The sequence below is a fragment of the Scyliorhinus torazame genome, chromosome 11, assembly GCF_047496885.1.
Source record: "Scyliorhinus torazame isolate Kashiwa2021f chromosome 11, sScyTor2.1, whole genome shotgun sequence".
NCBI classification, from domain to species: Eukaryota; Metazoa; Chordata; class Chondrichthyes; order Carcharhiniformes; family Scyliorhinidae; genus Scyliorhinus; species Scyliorhinus torazame.
The window spans coordinates 148,349,505-148,368,159 of NC_092717.1; the positions used below are offsets into that span (position 1 = coordinate 148,349,505).

The 18,655-nt window shown below is 46.5% G+C and overlaps 1 protein-coding gene across 6 annotated transcripts in view; it reads right to left on the minus strand.

Moving 5' to 3' along the window:
• The window catches only part of trappc9 (trafficking protein particle complex subunit 9), a 1,142,468-nt gene that overhangs the window by 17,241 nt on the left and 1,106,572 nt on the right, over positions 1 to 18,655 (minus strand). For all 6 annotated transcript variants that reach the window (XM_072467873.1, XM_072467875.1, XM_072467870.1 and 3 more), the window contains one exon: positions 10,474 to 10,697. In XM_072467873.1, coding sequence (XP_072323974.1) covers positions 10,474 to 10,697 — 224 coding nt within the window. The remainder of the gene's footprint in view (positions 1 to 10,473; positions 10,698 to 18,655) is intronic.

The following is an 18,655-nucleotide window of genomic DNA, read 5'->3' on the forward strand; positions in this document are numbered from 1 at the left end:
CTGGCAGTCAAAATGAAGTGATTAACACATATTTTAAAGGACAGACCATGGACTGGTGGGGCTATTTTGAAATTAAATGATCAGTTTGCCGTTGAGAGTAAGGTAATGGTGGAGAAATATTCAAATCAGCTTTTATAGAGGAAGGTGAAAGTAGAACTGAAGGAGCAGCTAAGGAGATGTGGAAGAGACACAACTGTAGGTAAGTATGCAAAAGGAAGCTTGGGAAAGGCAGAAATTCAGTCTAATTCTGTAAAAGGCAGCTTGTGCTTATCTAATTCATTGACATTGTTGACAAAATCATAATGAATCAATAAAAGGAATGTGGTTAGTATTACATCCATGAACAGAAAGTTTTATCCGAATATGGAATGCTATTCCTCAAGTGGCTATTAAGGCAGAGACTACAACACCATTTAAAATGGAATTCAGTAAGTTTTTAAAAGAAATGTAAAAGGATATACGGAAAGGGCAAGGGAATGGAAATTCAATAGAAAGCTTGAATATAAGAGCTGGCACTAGTTCAAGAATAATAGGCTAAGTGGCCACCTTCCGTGCTGGAAATGAAATGATTCAATGGGCTAAAAAATACAGGGGAGGGTGGAGGAGACAGGCAGCATTCCCCTCCCCCCCCCCCCCCCCGCCCACCCACCCCCACAACCCCCACCCCCTTGAAACGTTACTATTGAATCTGCTTCCACCACCTTTTCAAACTGTGAATTCCTGATTGCAGCTCTCTGCTTTTTTGCCAATCACCTTAGTACTGTGTCAACTGATCACTGACCTTTCTGCTACTGAAAGCAATATCTTCTTATTGACTAAATCCATCAAATCTATCAAATATTCCATTCAGTATTTCTGCTCTGAAGAGAACAACTCAAGCCTCTCCACATAATTGACATCCTACAGCCCTGGTACCACTCTCATATATCTCTTTTGCCCCTTCAGTAAGGATCAAAGATTTCACTCAACAATCGTGAAAGAGTATTTTGTTTTAAGGGCCAAATCCAGGCCTTAATCAAAGTTTTATCCTTCTCACCTTTCAGAAACAGCTTACCCATTTTTACTGATGCTATACAACATTCCACTCTAACACTGAAGATTTTCAATTACTTTTTAAAGTTAGACAAAAGATTAAGGTCGTTGGAGAAGAGGCTGTGGTGGGGCATTGCAAACTTGTAATTTATCTTGGCATTCTGTTACATTCTGTCATGATCGGGGGCAGAAAATAAGGGGTTATTAGGTCAGATGATCAAAAGCTTGGTCAAAGAAGATGTGGTATTATCAGGTATTGCAGTACCCGAGAGGCTGAAGACCATAGGTTAAACCTAGGAGTTTACCATTGGCTGTTTGGTATGTAGCTCCGCCCTGACAGGCGGGGTATAAGAACTGGTGCCGCCCCAGCAGCCCTCATTCTGTACCGAAGCTGCTGGGGAACAGTTCTAGTCTATTAAAGCCTTCAGTTATGTTACTACTTCGTCTTTAATTGTAATTGATCGTGCATCAATTTAATAGACTGCACTTAAGCTGAAAGGATGGATCTCCGAATCAAGCCGGAGTGTCTACAACTCAGCCCCCACGCGGAGAACTCGGCGGCGATATTTAAGCACTGGCTGGCGTGCTTTAAAGGCTACCTCGAGACGGCCGGAGGCGCACCCTCAGAAGAACAGAAACTGCATCTCCTGCACTCAAGGGTAAGTCCTGGGATCTACACCCTCATCGAGGAGGCGGAGAATTTTGATGCTGCGATCGAACTGTTAAAAGGACATTATATCCGCCCTGTAAATCAGGTCTACGCACGTCACCTGCTTGCAACTAGATGGCAAAGCCCCGGGGAATTGCTGGAGGACTTCTACGGTGAGCTACTGGTGCTGGGCAGAAACTGTGGCTGCCCGCAAGTTTCGGGGAGCGAGCACACGGAACTACTAATCCGGGATGCCTTCGTAGCAGGTATGAGCTCCTCAGAGATCCGCCAAAGACTCTGAGAAAAAGACACCCTGGGACTTAGAGAGGCACGGGCCCTGGCAGGGTCCATGGACGTTGCCTCCAGAAACGTGCAATCCTATGCGCCCGACCGCGCAGCCGCCCCCTGGGCTGGGTGGCATCCCGTAGCGGCAGCCCCACAGACCTTCCCCGTGTCCCCGCAGGCCTGCGCTGTAAGACGGCCCGCTAACCCCGTCGGGCCCCGCTGTTTCTTCTGCGGGCAGGCGAAGCACTCCCGCCAGCGCTGCCTGGCCCGCACCTCCACCTGCAAACAGTGTGGCAAGGGGGGCCATTTTGTGGGGGTCTGCCAGGCATGAGCCGTGGCCGCGGTCTCCAGCCACTCCGGGCCGCCGCGGCAACCTTCCTCGGGCCCCAGGCGGCCAGCACTCACCGCCACCCCCCTATCCTAGGGCCACGTGCGACCCACGGGCACGGCCATCTTGCCCCTCAGACACCACGCTGGACGGATGGGCGCCGCCATTTTGTCCATCCTCGCCGCTATTTTGTCCATCCTCGACCACCATGTGCGACTCATGTGAGACGCCATCTTGGATGGGGCCCCAGGCCGCCAGCACGGCCGACAACACGCTGCCCGATCAAAACCCGCAACTACTTCATCTGGCCTCGGTGACTCTGGACCAAAATCGACCTCGGACACTCGCAACAGCAATGACGGCGGTCTTCATCAACATCCACGAGACGTCCTGCCTAATCGACTCTGGGAACACGGAAAGCTTTATACACCCCGACACGGTAAGGCGCCGTTCACTTGTTACCCATTCTGTAAACCAAAGAATCTCCCTGGCCTCCGGGTCACACTCAGTGGAGATAAAGGGGTTCTGCCTAGCAAACCTCACTGCCCAAGGCAGGAAATTCAACAAGTTCCGCCTTTATGTCCTGCCGCACCTCTGCGCAGCTACACTCCTGGGGTTGGACTTCCAATGTAACTTGCAAAGCCTGATCTTCAAATTCGGCGGCCCTATACCCACCCTTACCGTCTGCGGCCTCGCGACCCTTAAGGTCAACCCGCCTTCCCTGTTTGCGAACCTCACCCGGATTGCAAACCCATCGCCACCAGGAGCAGACGGTACAGTGCCCAGGACCGGACCTACATCAGGTCAGAGGTCCAAAGGCTACTGAGGGAAGGGGTCATTGAAGGCTAGCAACAGTCCCTGGAGAGCTCAAGTAGTGGTGGTAAAGACCGGGGAGAAACATAGGATGGTCATTAACTACAGTCAGACCATCAACAGGTTTACGCAGCCAGGCGCGTACCCTCTCCCCCGCATATCCGACCTGGTAAACAGGATCGCGCAATATAAGGTCTTCTCCACGGTGGATCTCAAGTCAGCCTACCATCAGTTACCCCTCCGCACGAGCGACCGTAAATACACTGCCTTCGAAGCAGATGGGCGGCTCTATCATTTTTTAAGGGTTCCCTTTGGTGTCACTAACGGGGTCTCGGACTTCCAACGCGAGATGGACCGGATGGCTTACGCGCAACGTTCCCGTATCTTGATAACGTCACCATCTGCTGCCATGACCAGCAAGACCACGACACCAACCTCCGAAAATTTCTCCAGACCGCAAAAATCCTTAACTTAACGTATAATAAGGATAAATGCGTATTTAGCACCGACCGTCTAGCCATTCTAGGCTACGTAGTGCGAAATGGAGTTATAGGCCCTGACCCTGAACGCATGCGCCCCCTCATGGAGTTCCCCCTCCCTCACTGCCCCAAGGCCCTGAAACGCTGCTTCAGGTTTTTCAGTTATTACGCCCAGTGGGTCCCTAACTACGCAGACAAAGCCCGGCCCCTAATCCAGTCCACAACCTGTCGACGGAGGCCCGCCAGGCCTTCAGCCGCATCAAAGCAGACATTGCAAAGGCCACGATGCGCGCCATCGACGAGTCCCTCCCCTTCCAGGTCGAGAGCGATGCGTCCGACGTAGCTCTGACCGCCACTCTCAACCAACCGTTGGCCTTCTTCTCCTGTACACTCCATGCTTCCGAAATTCGCCATTCCTCGGTCGAAAAAGAGGCGCAAGCCATAATAGAAGCTGTGCGACATTGGAGGCATTACCTGGCCGGCAGGAGATTCACTCTCCTCACTGACCAACGATCGGTGCCGTTCATGTTCGATAATGCACAGCGGGGCAAGATAAAAAACGACAAGATCGTGCGATGGAGGATAGAACTCTCCACCTACAACTACGAGATCTTGTATCGTCCCGGGAAGCTAAACGAGCCTCATGATGCCCTGTCCCGCGGCACATGTGCCACCGCACAAGTGGACCGCCTCCGAGCCCTCCACGAGGACCTCTGCCACCCGGGCGTCACTCGTTTTTTCCACTTCATTAAGACCCGCAACCTGCCCTACTCCATCTTGGAGGTCAGGACAGCCACCAGGGACTGCCAAATCTGCGCGGAGTGCAAACCGCAATTCTACCGGCCAGAGAGGGCGCACCTGATAAAGGCTTCCCGTCCCTTTGAACGCCTCAGCATGGACAGGAAAGGCGCCCTCCCCTCCACCGACCGCAATACGTACTTCCTGAACGTGATTGACGAGTACTCCCGGTTCCCATTCGCCATCCCCTGCCCAGACATGACCGCAACCACCGTCATCAAGGCCCTCCAGGGTATCTTTACACTGTTCGGTTTCTCCGCGTACATACATAGTGATAGGGGGTCTTCCTTTATGAGCGACGAACTGCGTCAATTCCTGCTCAACATTGCCTCAAGCAAGAATACCAGTTACAACCCCCGGGGAAATGGGCAGGTAGAGAGGGAGAACGGAACGGTCTGGAAGACTGTTCTACTGGCCCTACAATCCAGGAATCTCCCAGTCTCCCGCTGGCAAGATGTCCTCCCGGAGGCCCTCCATGTCATCCGGTCACTGCTCTGTACAACTACCAACCAGACACCTCATGAATGTCTCCTCGTCTTCCCCAGGAAGTCCTCCTCCGGGACCTCGCTCCCAACCTGGCTAGCAACACCCGGACCCATCCTGCTCCGGAAGCACGTGCGGGCGCACAAGTCGGACTGGTTGGTCGAGAGGGTCCACCTGCTGCACGCTAACCCCCAGTACGCCTACGTGGCGTTCCCTTACGGCCGGCAAGATACAGTCTCCCTTCGGGACCAGGCGCCCGCCGGAACCCCACATGCACCCGAACCATTACCCCCCCCCCCCCCCCCACAGCACCTCACAGGAGGGTCAGTCCTCCCGCCGCTCCTGCCTAGGCCCTCCCACCCACCGACGCCCCCTACAGGCGCCCCCCACTCGTGTCAACCGTTTTCCTCACCAGCGCCGTCTAGGGGTGACGAAGCTGCCATGGAGGCCGAAACCACGCTCCCGGAGTCGCAAACGCCCGGAACCCCACCAGAATACCTACCGAAGCTCAGACGATCCAGGAAGACGACCAGGCCACCCGACCGACTGATTGCTTCACTGTAACTGTAAATGAACACTGAATGTATATATCTTCCACACTTGTAAATATTCTCGACAACTCTGTAAGGAGGTATCACGGTACCTCCATATCTGATCATACCATGTTAGATGCAATTGTAACCACTGGCCACCACCCCCGCCGGACTCTTTTTTAACAGGGGGTGAATGTGGTATTATCAGGTATTGCAGTACCGGAGAGGCTGAAGACCATTGGTTAAACCTAGGAGTTTACCATTGGCTGTTTGGTATGTAGCTCCTCCCTGACAGTCGGGGTATAAGAACCGGTGCCGTCCCAGCAGCCCTCATTCTGTACCGAAGCTGCTGGGGAACAGTTCTAGTCTATTAAAGCCTTCAGTTATGTTACTACCTTGTCTTTAATTGTAATTGTTCGTGCATCAGAAGGTAATCTCATCTCTGGTCAAATAGTATCAGAGATTCTGGAGGTGAAATCCATCTAGAGTTCCAGCATAAAAATGGCACTCGCAGATCGGTAGTCCATTTTACATCCGCGTTCCTTCTTCACTGGAGAAACAAAACCCTGAAGAGTGTAAATGGACCATTCATATGCTATCACCCAATTTGCCTGACAGCTCCAGGTAAATTTCAACCCATCTGAATGTCAGAGAAGACATTCAGCTAAGAAATACAACCCTTGTCTGCTCCATTCAGACAACTTTGTCTGACAATATTAATCTTTCTTCTGTCGTGTCTATCGGAAATACTTGCTAAAATTTACTGAGACATTATCTTCTTTGACCAAGCCGTTAGTCATCTGACCTAATAACTCCTTATGTGGCCCGATGTCATTCTTTGTTTAAAATGCGCCTGCAAAGCATCTTAGGATGTTTCATTACGTTAAAGGTGCTATATAAATATAAACTGTTGTTGTTATTCATAAACTATATTCTTCATAGCAATGTAACATCAAACAAGACAGTGCGGGTGGTGTATGTGATGTGTATGTGGGAGTGGTTGCATTTTTACGAGTTCCAGTTCTGCTCATCTTTTAATCCTTTATCTTATCCTGGTGCACATTTCATTTTTGCTTCCTCTTGTGGTCCATGGCTTGCGCGATGTCCCTGGAGGTTCCTGATTGGTGTTTTGAGAAGAAAAGCTGAGAAAAATATTTAAAATCTTTGTTTGTTTGTGACGGTTGGAGTAGGCTAGAGCTGGGCCCAGCTTGGATTGGCGTAGTTGTTGCTTAGCAGGCTCCCGCTTCGGCGGTGCTGTGTGTGTACAGATGATGGCCACCATTCAAAATGTTGTCTTGGTTGAATATCTATTCTCCCTTCTGACAGCAGAGTGTTGACGCCGTCGTTAAAATCCGGAGAGTTTTATGACGGTGTCACCGGACCGCTAAGTGTAGTGATCATCTGCTGCACAAGGGGCCAGCACGGCACTGGGGCAACTCACGCCGCTCCAGCTGCTGATACCGGTGACAAACGGGCGTCGCGGGTCTGCGCATGTGCGATGCGGCCGGCGTGAATGCGCGCTGCGACCGGCGCAAATTCGTGCATGCGCGGTAGCTTCCTTCTCCACGTCGGCCCCGACGCAACATGGCGTAGGGCTACAGGGGCCGGCGCGGAGTAAAAGAGGCCCCCATCAGGAGAGGCCGGCCCGCCGATCGGTTAGCCCGGGGAGGTGGCCCAGTGTCGGGGCGGTGTCACGTGAATCGCGCCCGGCCCAACGATTTTCCGACCCGGCCCCGGGGTCAGAGAATCCCACCTCTTGTCTCTGCGGTGCATCCACTTAAGAGTTCACTTTGAAGAATTGCTGTGTACCTTTGGGAGTGTACTGAAGGTGCATGGGAGAGTTCTTGCACTCGAAAGAGCACTTTCCCTGGAGAGAGCCTGCCGTCGTGTCATCAAAATCCTGCTACATGGTGTGTTGTTTATCCTGACAGATTCGATAGGTTGGAGCCAGGCAAGTTGTGTTCGTTGGCTCGGTCCCTGGCAAGAGGTGGGAGGCGAGTTCCCGACTGAGTTCGAAAATTGGCCGTCATGTTTTGGCAATCTCGATTTGGATGCTGAGTGCATCAGATTCGATGGAGCACAATTAATCAGAAATCTGATCTTCGAGGCCAGGGGTCAGTTGAGTTCATGGATCACTAGGCCTATATCGTCCTATTCTTGATGCTAGTCGTGTGGGGTTGGAGGTGGCCGAGTGGATCGAGTAGTCCCCCACACCCCTTGCCGGGGCCTAGGCTGTACACTGTCTCGGCGTTGGAGAGACGACATGGTGGAAGTGATGGTGCATTGTGCTTTGATCATTACAATCCAGAGCGATACTGAAGAGTGCTCGCTGATCCTGGCTTATCCTTTATCTTTTTGTGCAGTGCACATGGTGTATTTATCCTGCAATTCTTCAATAATCCTGGACGTTACTCCCTTATGATTATGTTAATTATTTAATATTCTCCTTTCTCCTGTAAGGGTGCGCAAGACGTGAGCATGATAGGCCACATGGTGGCATAGTGGTTAGCATTGTTGCTACACAGCGCCAGGGACCCGGGTTCGATCCCCGGCTTGGGTCACTGTCTGTGCGGAGTCTGCGCGTTCTCCCCGTGTCCGTGTGGGTTTCATCCTGGTGCTCCGGTTTTCTCCCACAAGTCCAGAAAGACGTGCTGTTAGGTGACTTGGACATTCTGATTTCTCCCTCAGTGTACCCGAACAAGCGCCGAAGTGTGGGGACTCGGGATTCTCACAGTAACTTAATTGCAGCGTTAATGTAAGCCTACTTGTGACACTGATAAAGATTATTATGAGGGCGGGTGTTGTCGATTATCCTGTTCCAGCAAAATCATATTGAGTTGATCATGTGAAGTGTGGTCTGTTCAGCTTTACTCCATTTTTGTTAAGTCCCAACAGACGTGCTTGTTAGATGAATTGGATATTCTGAATTCTCCCTCAGTGTACCCGAACAGGCGCCGGAATGTGGCGACTACAGGATTTTCACAGTAACTTCACTGCAGTGTTAATATAAGCCTACTTGTGACACTAATTTAAAAAATATATAAATTTAGAGTACCCAATTATTTTTTTTCCAATTAAGGGGCAATTTAGCTAACCTGCACATCTTTGGGTTGTGAGGGTGAAACCGACGCAGACACGAGGAGAATGTGCAAACTCCACACAGATAGTGACCCAGGGCCGGGATTCGAACCCGCATCCTCAGCGCCATAGGCAGCAATGTTAACCACTGTGCAATGTGTCGCCCTTACTTGTGACACTAATAATATAATTATCTTATAATCCTTGTGGTTATGGAAGAGGAGTGTTTTTTGTTTTTAATCTCCTCCTATCTTGTAATTAAGGAAGATGAGTGAAACCAGTACGGGGTGAAGGGTGGATGGTTGGGGTTGGTAGAGTTAGCTCAGTTCTCATCGAGATTGAGAATAGTCCCCCACCAGTTAGAGATAATCCCCATCAGGGTTTTTTATTTATTTCATTTTAGGGTATTTGAATTTAAAAATCTGTTCTTTTATCCTTCAATGGACTGGGCAGATTTTGTATCCTGGGGAGGACTGAGTTCCTTCTGAAGCCTGAAGTTGAGTCTTCTTTTATTTGGGTCTCTATGTGGTCCTCCTTTGAGACATTGGAACAAAAGGATTTACTATTGGCATGTTGAGGTGAGATTGGCTAATTGTGATGGGTTGTTGAGGAGAAGGATTGCTCTTGGTATATTTTCTGTGGTGGCGATGATTCAGAGTCAGTTTGGGCACCTCACCCCAGGGGTTTTTCTTTCTTTCTCCCTTCATTCGAGTAAGCAGGGTGCTCTTTCTACTCCTGGTCTTGTATATTGGTCTGGGGGATGTTCCCCTCGTTGTACCAGGGAGAAGGGAATCGGCACTCCCTCCCAGGGTGCCCAATTGTTGGGGTCATGACTGTTGTTCTTCTCCGGTTGGGGTCCCCCACAGCTGGGGCTGGAGTGATTATCCTTTTCTTCTTAGTATTAGTAGGGATGATGGGGCGGAAGAGGTATTGGTTGGGCTAGGGTGCAGGTTTTGGGCTGTTCTGGGGGCATAGCCTCCCTTGTGTCGGGATATGCTGAGCTAGGCCAGGTTCGGCACTGTGGCTAGTATCCTGTTGCCCCTCGGGCTTGGAATGTCATTTTTCGAGGGTGCTTTTTGGGGGAATCCTGGGAGGTTGGGTTTTGCTTCTTTTGTGCACGGGGGCCTCGAGATCAGGTGAGTTCTATGCTTGTTGGATATCCTGTCGTTCCCCTGGGGGTGGGATGCCTTTTTGGTTGATTGAGTGACCTATTCTCTTTGTCATTTGTGGCTGCTCGGTGCACACGTCAGGGAAATATGGAGCCTGGGTTGGATCTTGATCCCTTGTTAACTTGTGGGTTAGTTCTGGTAGTTTTAGCTTTTCCTTCGCTTTTCTTCCTTCCTTGGGAGGCTCTGAAGGTTTGATCATAATCCGAACATATTGCTGCCGGTCCTCTCTGGATAATAGTATGGAATGATGTTGGTTCTGCATTGGGTATTGGTTTGGGGTTAAGTTGCGCTGTGTGGTATATATGTAAAACCCCTTAGAGCTGGGGTTTTTGTGTATTTTGTTTGCTTTTGTAAGGTGGGTATGAAGAATCCGTGCTTGGTTCCTATATGAGTGCTGATGGGTCATTGGAGAAGAGGTTGTTGTGGGTCGTTGGTGTTGCTAGAATTGGGGGAGATGTGCACAGGTGCAGGACTGAACATGGCGCCGAAAATTTATCCCGATTTGTCACAGTAGTTACGGGCTGACGAGGGGTGGGAGGGTGTGCACCATTTGCCATATTTTCATGACCTCGTTTGTTTCTCCCTTGGTCTCTGGTGGGGTTGTATGGGTACCTAGTAAGGTCTAATGATTTAATCGAGCCAGTTGTGATGTTGTTTGCCTGTCGCTCTCTCTGTGCTCATGTATGCTGAACCGCTTTTTTGATCCTTGCTTTTGGCGATGTATTATTTTGTAATTTTGTTGCGTTATTCTCCAAAATGTAAAACCATAATAAATATACTTTTAAAAAAAAGACAGTAGATTATTATTTCCAGATGGTTGACTTACTGCATCTATATAGAATGTATTGGATCCAATTAAAGTAACAGCATTCCCAAGATCATTGTTGTGGACACCGTTCTGATAGTCCTGGTATGGAATGACAGTGAGGGCAAAGGGGCCAACTGTGCACTTGCTCTGATTGGTCAGCTTCACTTCCAGGGACGTTGGGTCACCAACCTGACACTCCACCACGACATCACAATCGCAGGGCTTCCCAGCTACAAAAACATCTGGAAAAAGAGAAAAAGAGAGGCCAAGATTTACACAACATGCTTAAGAAGCCCCGAGTTTGTCCCTACTATTCTGAATGTCTCCCTTCTTGCCCCCATTCTGAAGGCATATTTGGAATGCAGTTTCATAGGTGCTGAAAGTGTTCCACTGGTGCAACATTCAGAAGCTATCAATGTGAGGCATAATTCCCCCTCACTAGATACACACAATTGACAGATATCCCCAAATAGCACTCTGCAGCAGAATCCTGAATTTACTTTTCCTCTCTTGGGCTCAAGGACATTGAACTCAACTGTAGCATCCTTGCTGTTATTAAATCAGCAGACTTTCCACAGACTGAAGCACACATTATAGGTTATGCATGCACCCACAATGTACACTACTGGTTGTTTTACAGGATGCATATTTAATCTTAAGTGAAAGTCGCACTCTATGCCGGGAATCACGTGGAAAGGATTTACTACAGGTATTTCCTAGCGTGGTCCTGATGCGGTGGACCTCGCGATGGGCCAAGGGTTATAACTTCTTAAAGGAATTGCCCCCAAAGTCTATCGGAGGGCTGCCCTCCCTCCGACAATGCAAGACCTGCCCATCCCACCCCGACAAGAACCCCCACCACCATCCCAAGGCCCCCTAAATAAAGAGACCCCGCAGAGTACCCCCAAATAAAGACATCCCCTAAAAAAAGAGACACCCCTAGAGACCCCCTAAATACAGAGCCCCCCCCTGCAAGGACCCGCTAAATAAAGAGACACCCCAGAGACCCCAAAATAAAGAGACCCCGCAGAGAACCCCCAAATAAAGAGACACCCCCAGAGACCCTAACAGGCCCCCCAGAAAATATAAACCTGCCAGGAAACCTGACAGAAAAGAGACCCCTGTCAGGAAGCACCCTCCCACCCCCGAGAAAAGAAACCCCTGTCAGGAAGCACCCCACCCCCCCAACCCCTGAGAAAAGAGACTGCTATCTGGAAGCTGGACAGCAGTCCAGACAGAGGCAGTGAAAAAAATTACTGTTTTGATCGGTTGCCATGTTGATTCTGATTAGCCAAGGCGTTGCCAAATTAAAATTAATTTCTTCGAGTTCTTAATTTTCACTAGATCCTTTGTTCCCCACGATCTCCTGAATTATTTTTGTATCTTCCATTGCAGAGACAGATACAAAAGTAGTGCGGTGAGATGTACCGGCGTATTGCGCCCGAAAAGTAGCCAGTAGATGCAATCTTGCAAGACATGGCAATGTGAATCTCGCCCATTGTGGCAAATCTGAATATTAGAGTGAGACAGCTAGTCTTATTCGAATATGCTTTCCCGAGATCTAACTAAGGTGTGGATTTTACCCCGTCGCCATGGAGATCACAGGCAAGCGTTGTTCAGTGCTGGTTTCCACAAACAGGGACCAGACAGAACGTCACTTGTGGGGGTCTCCCAGGGGATCGGAGGCCAGCAGGTGCTTGTCCTCTGGGCATGGTGGCATCCTGGCACTGCTGGTGACACCCGGGCACCCTAACACTGCCAGCCTGGGTGCCAGCCTGGCACTGCCACAATGCCAGGTGGCACTGCCAGCTGGCAGGGGAACTGCCAGGGTGCCAGGCTGACATCTTTCACGCAACGGGATCGGGTATGGGGGTGCCAGCAGAGGGGTGCGGAAGGGGCTGCGGACCTCCTTATAGGTGAGTTGTGGCTTGGGGGGGGGGGGATCCAGGGGTCGCATCAGGGGATTGAGAGAACAGGATGCCATTTAAAATTGGCATCCCGATCTCTCCTGCACTGAGGAGTTCCGCCGAACAGGGTTCCTCAGTGCAGAAAATGGGACTAAGTGCCGCCTCAGCCGCGCAGTCCTCGCTGAGGCCCCCGATCTACCCGAATGGCCGTTCGATAGCATCGTGTTTCTTGGCACCCTGAGCACAACAAAACAGCTGACTAACTTCGCACGCTTTGGTTCCCATTCAGGTAGATCGCGCCCTTTATCTAAAATTTCTTTATTTCCCATTATAATCTCTCCTATCTCTTGTTCACAGAGGCTCACATTTGCTTTCACAAATTTCTTCCTTCTTACCTACCTACAGAATCTTTTACAATTTATCATGTCTTTTGCTCTGATATTCTTTCTTTTTCAATTTTTGATCATTTTTTACTGCATTATAAAATCCTCTCAATCCTCAAGCTTATCACTCATTTTGTCTCTTTCTTTAATGGATACTAATTTTTATTTATCTGGCTATCCACCATTGGACTATTTTTCCATTAGATTATCATTCCTTAACGGGATGTATATATGTTGCAAATTCTGAATAAATATTTTTAAATCCTAGCTCTTACTTGCACCATCATATCTTTTTATGTCGTTTTCCAATCCATCTTAGGCAACTCATTCTCATCCCTAGTAATTTGTTTTTTTCAGATTTAGAACATAGAACATAACAGCGCAGTACAGGCCCTTCGGCCCTCGATGTTGCGCCAACCTGTGAAACCACTCTAAAGCAAATCTACACTATTCCCTTATCGTCCATATGTCTATCCAATGACCATTTGAATGCCCTTAGTGTTGGCAAGTCCACTACTATTGCACTCGTGGGGGTCTCCCAGGGGATCGGAGGCCAGCAGGTGCTTGTCCTCTGTGCATGGTGGCATCCTGGCACTGCTGGTGACACCCGGGCACCCTAACACTGCCAGCCTGGGTGCCAACCTGGTTTCTTAGTTTCGGAAATATCCTTTCACTCTCTACTATTGTTATCCTATACTTATCAGGGCACATCTTGTCCTTCCCCATTTTGCCTCTTCGTTCTAAAAGGCATGTTTGCTGAAGTATTTTGTTCCCGATGTAGGACACTCTGCAGCTAAATCTCTGCAATGGCTACTGGATCAAACATTTTCTATGTGTGATATTATTTCATCTATTTTGTTGGTGATAGTGAGTATTTCCACTCAGACAATAGGAAAGTATACAGCCAAACACTGCAGAATATTACATTAATACCTGACTTACATTCGCCAATAATAATAATAATAATAGCTTATTGTCACAAGTAGGCTTCAATGAAGTTACTGTGAAAACCCCTAGTCGCCACATTCCGGCGCCTGTTCGGGGAGGCCGGTACGGGAATAGAACCCGCGCTGCTGGCATTGTTCTGCATTACAAGCCAGCTATTTAGCCCACTGTGCTAAACCATTTACACCATGGTAGTGTTTATGGGCTGTGGAAGGATCTACTTTCCTGTCTGATGAGGCTCAGTGTCAGAATTTATGGATGAACCAATGGGTATAGGCCCAACCTTCCCTCATAAGATAAGTCCTTCAGTTTTCATATCTCCTGTCACCAACTCTTCCTTGACTTCCCTTTGAGAAAGCTATTGGCTACCCTCAGCATTCTTTACCATTCTCCGAAGGACCAATTAATGAAGCAATCGCTTCACCACCACCATGCTCCCTTTATGAGCAATACCCCCAACTGTCCATTTTCAATTCTTGCGAACCTTCATTATGCTAACTTCACCAACCTCCTTCTGGGCTCTGCTCTCTGACCCACCAACACCCAGCAGGCTCTTTTGGAGAATCAACGATCATCACCTGCCTCTGGATATGCCTCCAGAATGTATGTGGACTTTACACTATACATCAGGATGTCTGAGGCGACATCGGTCAGGATCTTACGACTTGAGAGTTCTTTCAGCATTTCATTACCACCTAACTCAAACCTGAAACTCATAATTGACAGGCATATGAATCTACCAATTGAATTAAATTTGAAATAATTTGCATCAGGTGAAAACTAAGTACCAGTTTCAGCCCATAGAGTTTTAAAATTAAGTGTCCTCAGCCACCATGTTGCTTAGGCTGGAGAATGTTGCCTGGGCTGGAGCGTTTCAGCTATGAAATGAGGCTGGCAAAGCTGGGTTGTTTTTGTTACAACAGAGAAGGCTGAGGCGGCACATGATCAAGGGACTGAAACTATGATTGGCATTGACAGTAGATAGGAAGAAATCTTTCTCTTTAGTAGTGGGGTCAATAGCCAGGGGACACAGATAGAAGATATGGGGCAGGAGATTTAGAGAGGATTTGAGGAAAACTTTTTCACCCAGTGTGGAGTGGGAATCCAGAAATCACTGCCTAAAAAGGTGGTAGAGAAGGGAACCCTCACAACATTTAGACAGCATTTAGATGAACACTTGAAACGCCATAGCATACAAGGCTACGGACCAAGTGCTGGAAAATGGGAGTAGAATAGACTGATGCTTGATGGCCAGCATGGATACAATGGGCCAAAGGGTATCCTTTTGTACTGTAAAACTCTATGACTCTACCAAATACTCAGGCTAAAGTTCACTGCTTTTTCAAAAGCTTTGAAAAATAAATCATGAAAGAAGCTGAAGAGATTGTAAGAAAAGTTTTACTGTAATTCTTGAATATGCAGACAAAGTAAATGCAAGATTTAATAATAATAATAATAATAATAATAATAATAATAATAATCGCTTATTGTCACAAGTAGGCTTCAATGCAGTTACTGTGAGTATCTTCCTCATCTTGGAAAATTAATAATTCAAATAGATTGCAGAACAAATTTCAAGATAGTCAATTATATTTTTATACATGCTGTGTTAATGTAAACATAGAATGTGTCTGATCAAAATACCAAAAGTGATTTTCATGTATTATTTCACACCAAATAAAACACTTTGTATGGATTGGCTACTCTTAAGGACGTCCCAGAAAAGTGGTCCTTATGTGTTGGAAATAAATTAAATCTGTGCTTTTCAACAGAAACAAAGATCAGTCACCAGATAGTAAATTCTGGTGTTTAAACATTCTGAAATAAGTAAAAGGGGGCCTGATATATGTTATTCATATTGATCGGAGTACCTCACACTTCAGTCACTACCGAAGCCATCTTTCCGTGGTCATTTTTGATTTTTATGTAACTAATTATGAAACAGATGTGTTACTGTGCTGCAGCACACTGCTTGTGTAAACAGTAGCAAAAACAAAGCTACACAGCCTTAGTTTTACCTGTTTTGAATAGAAATGTAATGAACTAGAATTAATAAAAGGCATTAAGAGCTTGACTGAAGGTCAGAACATTACATCTCAGCAATTTTGAAAAATATGAGAGGTATATTCCAAGCAGATGTCAATGAATATGTTTGCAATTGCTTCAGATATAATTTCCTAGTTTCCTTGTCCTTTTAGTAATTTGAAAGAAAGAGTCTGAATACCATATTTGAAATAAACTGACAATGAAGTTGAACCAGCAGATGCAGACAAGTAATTTGGAATATTCATCAACTGTGCCAATCTTTAGCTTTGATTTGTAATAATCTGATCAAAGAGTCACCTGCTTTGAGTAAACAAGACACTCGTTTGGTCTACTTATTTGGCACACAGACAGCTACTAACAGTGATCAGCTGCACCTGCAAGTTAGCATTCTCATTAAAAATGCCCAGAGAATATGAATCCTACATGTATAAAGATCCTTTCTGGTTCACAAAAGATTAAATATTATTTTTTTAAAAAATAATTTATTCATGCAATGTGGGCATGGCTAGCAGAGCCAACAATTACTGACCATCTCTAATTATCCTCGAGAAGGTGGCTGTGAGCCACATTCTTGAAATGTTGCAGGCCATGTGGTACACCTAGTGCTGTTAGGAAGATGTGGCTATTGTCCCTTTAAGGACAACACAGCAGAATAAGGATCACCTGACCTGGGTGACCAATCGAGGCTCAGTGTGAAATCACCCCATGATGAGAAAGACTCCTGGCAGAGACGTTTTGGGAGCTAGCTAAAGCCATGTGGCTGCTATACAATTCTTTTTAACAAATACCTTCACATATGAAGTCTGTGAAAGTGCATATTTACGGAAGGGAATTTCAGGAGTTTGACCCAGTGCTAGTGAAGAAATTATACAATACCCAGTTTGGATGGTGTGAGATTTGAAGGGGAATTTACGGATCGTGAAGCTTCCACGTGAGCTGCATAAGCACTGGTACTTGCTGTTTCATGTGAAACTAATTGCTGGTTCAACAGTTTCCTTCTCAAAGTGTGGCCCCACCACCTAAGGAACTAAAATAACTTTCTATTAATTCCACACTCTCAGATAGTTCATAAATGTATCAGGCACCAGAAATATAAAAATTATTGAACAATTAGTGTCAAGGAAAATGCACCCGTAATTCAGATCTGTTTTATAAGCAATTTACCATTTGTGAACATTTTGAGACAGACTGACAAAAGTTTTTGTTATATGCACAAAAAACCCCAGCATGACTATTCTGTGAATATCTATTCACAGCAAAAAAAAAAGAGTAGGTAAAATATAACAAAAAAGAGCCATTATTAGAATAATGGACAGGCAGATGTATAATTGAGATGTTTGGATGAAAGTACTCATGATTTATTCTGCCACATTCTGACATGATTCCTTCAGAGGAATAACTGTCTCTCGTCAAGCTTGACCTGTTGTCAGAATAAAGAACAGAAACTAAATCTATAGCAGTCCAATCATTCAACTGGAAAACATTGTCCCAAGATTGCTGACTAGGAATGCAATTAGGATCCATTGCTTATCAAGTTGTATTGCTCACTTAAATAATAAAAACATACTGTACAATGTAATATGGAAACTCAGCCATTTTGTTCCAATAAATACATATTGCAGTAGATCTTATAAGATGGATAGCACTGGGACCACAGTGCTATCCATGCTGTGAGCAGAGTTTAAGCATGTGGACTACACTCTTAGCTGCTGAAGTTATACCCACACTGCAGAGATAACCAAATTCCAAAAGAAATTGTGTTAAAACTATGGTGGATATAAAATCAATAAAAAACATTGTAGAGTTTTCAGGATATTCTAACTTTCTGTTGAATTTCAATTCAGCAGATATTATGCACATGTACTCAAAGACATACAGATGATGTTTCATCACGTACAAAAAGGATTGCAATAATTTTCTCAATATAAAAGATATCTTGACCATGAGAAAAGCAGAATGCTGTTTCTCAAATGGTGGTACAATTCTACAAATGCTAGTCCTTATCCAGTACCCTTGCCTAAAGGGTATTCTTCATGTTTGAGCCTGTACTATGAGCTGCAATAAGCTATTCTACCTTGAAAATCTGTTTCACACATACAGGGCTGGATTCTTCCGCCCCGCCCGCCGCAAGAACGCCACGAGCGAGACGCAGACAATGCAGACGTCCATTAACCTGCGGCCGGAGAATCCCACCCATAGTTTTCAGCTGTATTGCACAATGATATGGAGCAGAAACCATATCTAGACTTGCCTCTGTGTAGCCTGGAGATTGGCAGCAAGTGTATTCCCCCCACAATTGCATGAGCTGAGATCAACAAATGTATCACAGAAAAGTGAAATAAAATAAAAACATGGAATATTGGCATTCCGAAATAAAAGAAAACATTCTGGAATCATACAGTCGGCTTATAATCATCTTGAAGAGATGTGACAAGATAATATTTTAAGTGCAGATCCTTCATTGGAGTGAAAAGATCAAAAGGATCTCTATCTGTAAATCTGCCTTTTCTCTTTCAAATGCTGTCAATTGGTGGCAAAGAGAGGATCTTTTGTTATTGTTTAAATTTGCTGCTTTCCACATATGTAGTTAAAGAATGCCCCTTTTCCGTCAGTTTTTAAATTGTATGCAGTTGAGTGTTACTGCGTCACCAAAAGCAAATAAAGACTATCAAATCAGTGCATTTTATTCTTCAGGTTTATTCTTCAGGCTAATTTCTCCAACCTCAGATGCCCTAAAGTGCCTCATAGCCAATTAAGAACTTCTGAAGTGTAGTCACTGTTGTATTAATGAATGTTGCAGAATGGCAGCAGCCAAATTGCACACAGGTTTCACAAACAGCACTGTGTTAATGACCAGGTGATCCGTTTTTCACCTTTTGGTTGAGGGGTAACTGTTATCTGGTACAACGGGAAAACTTC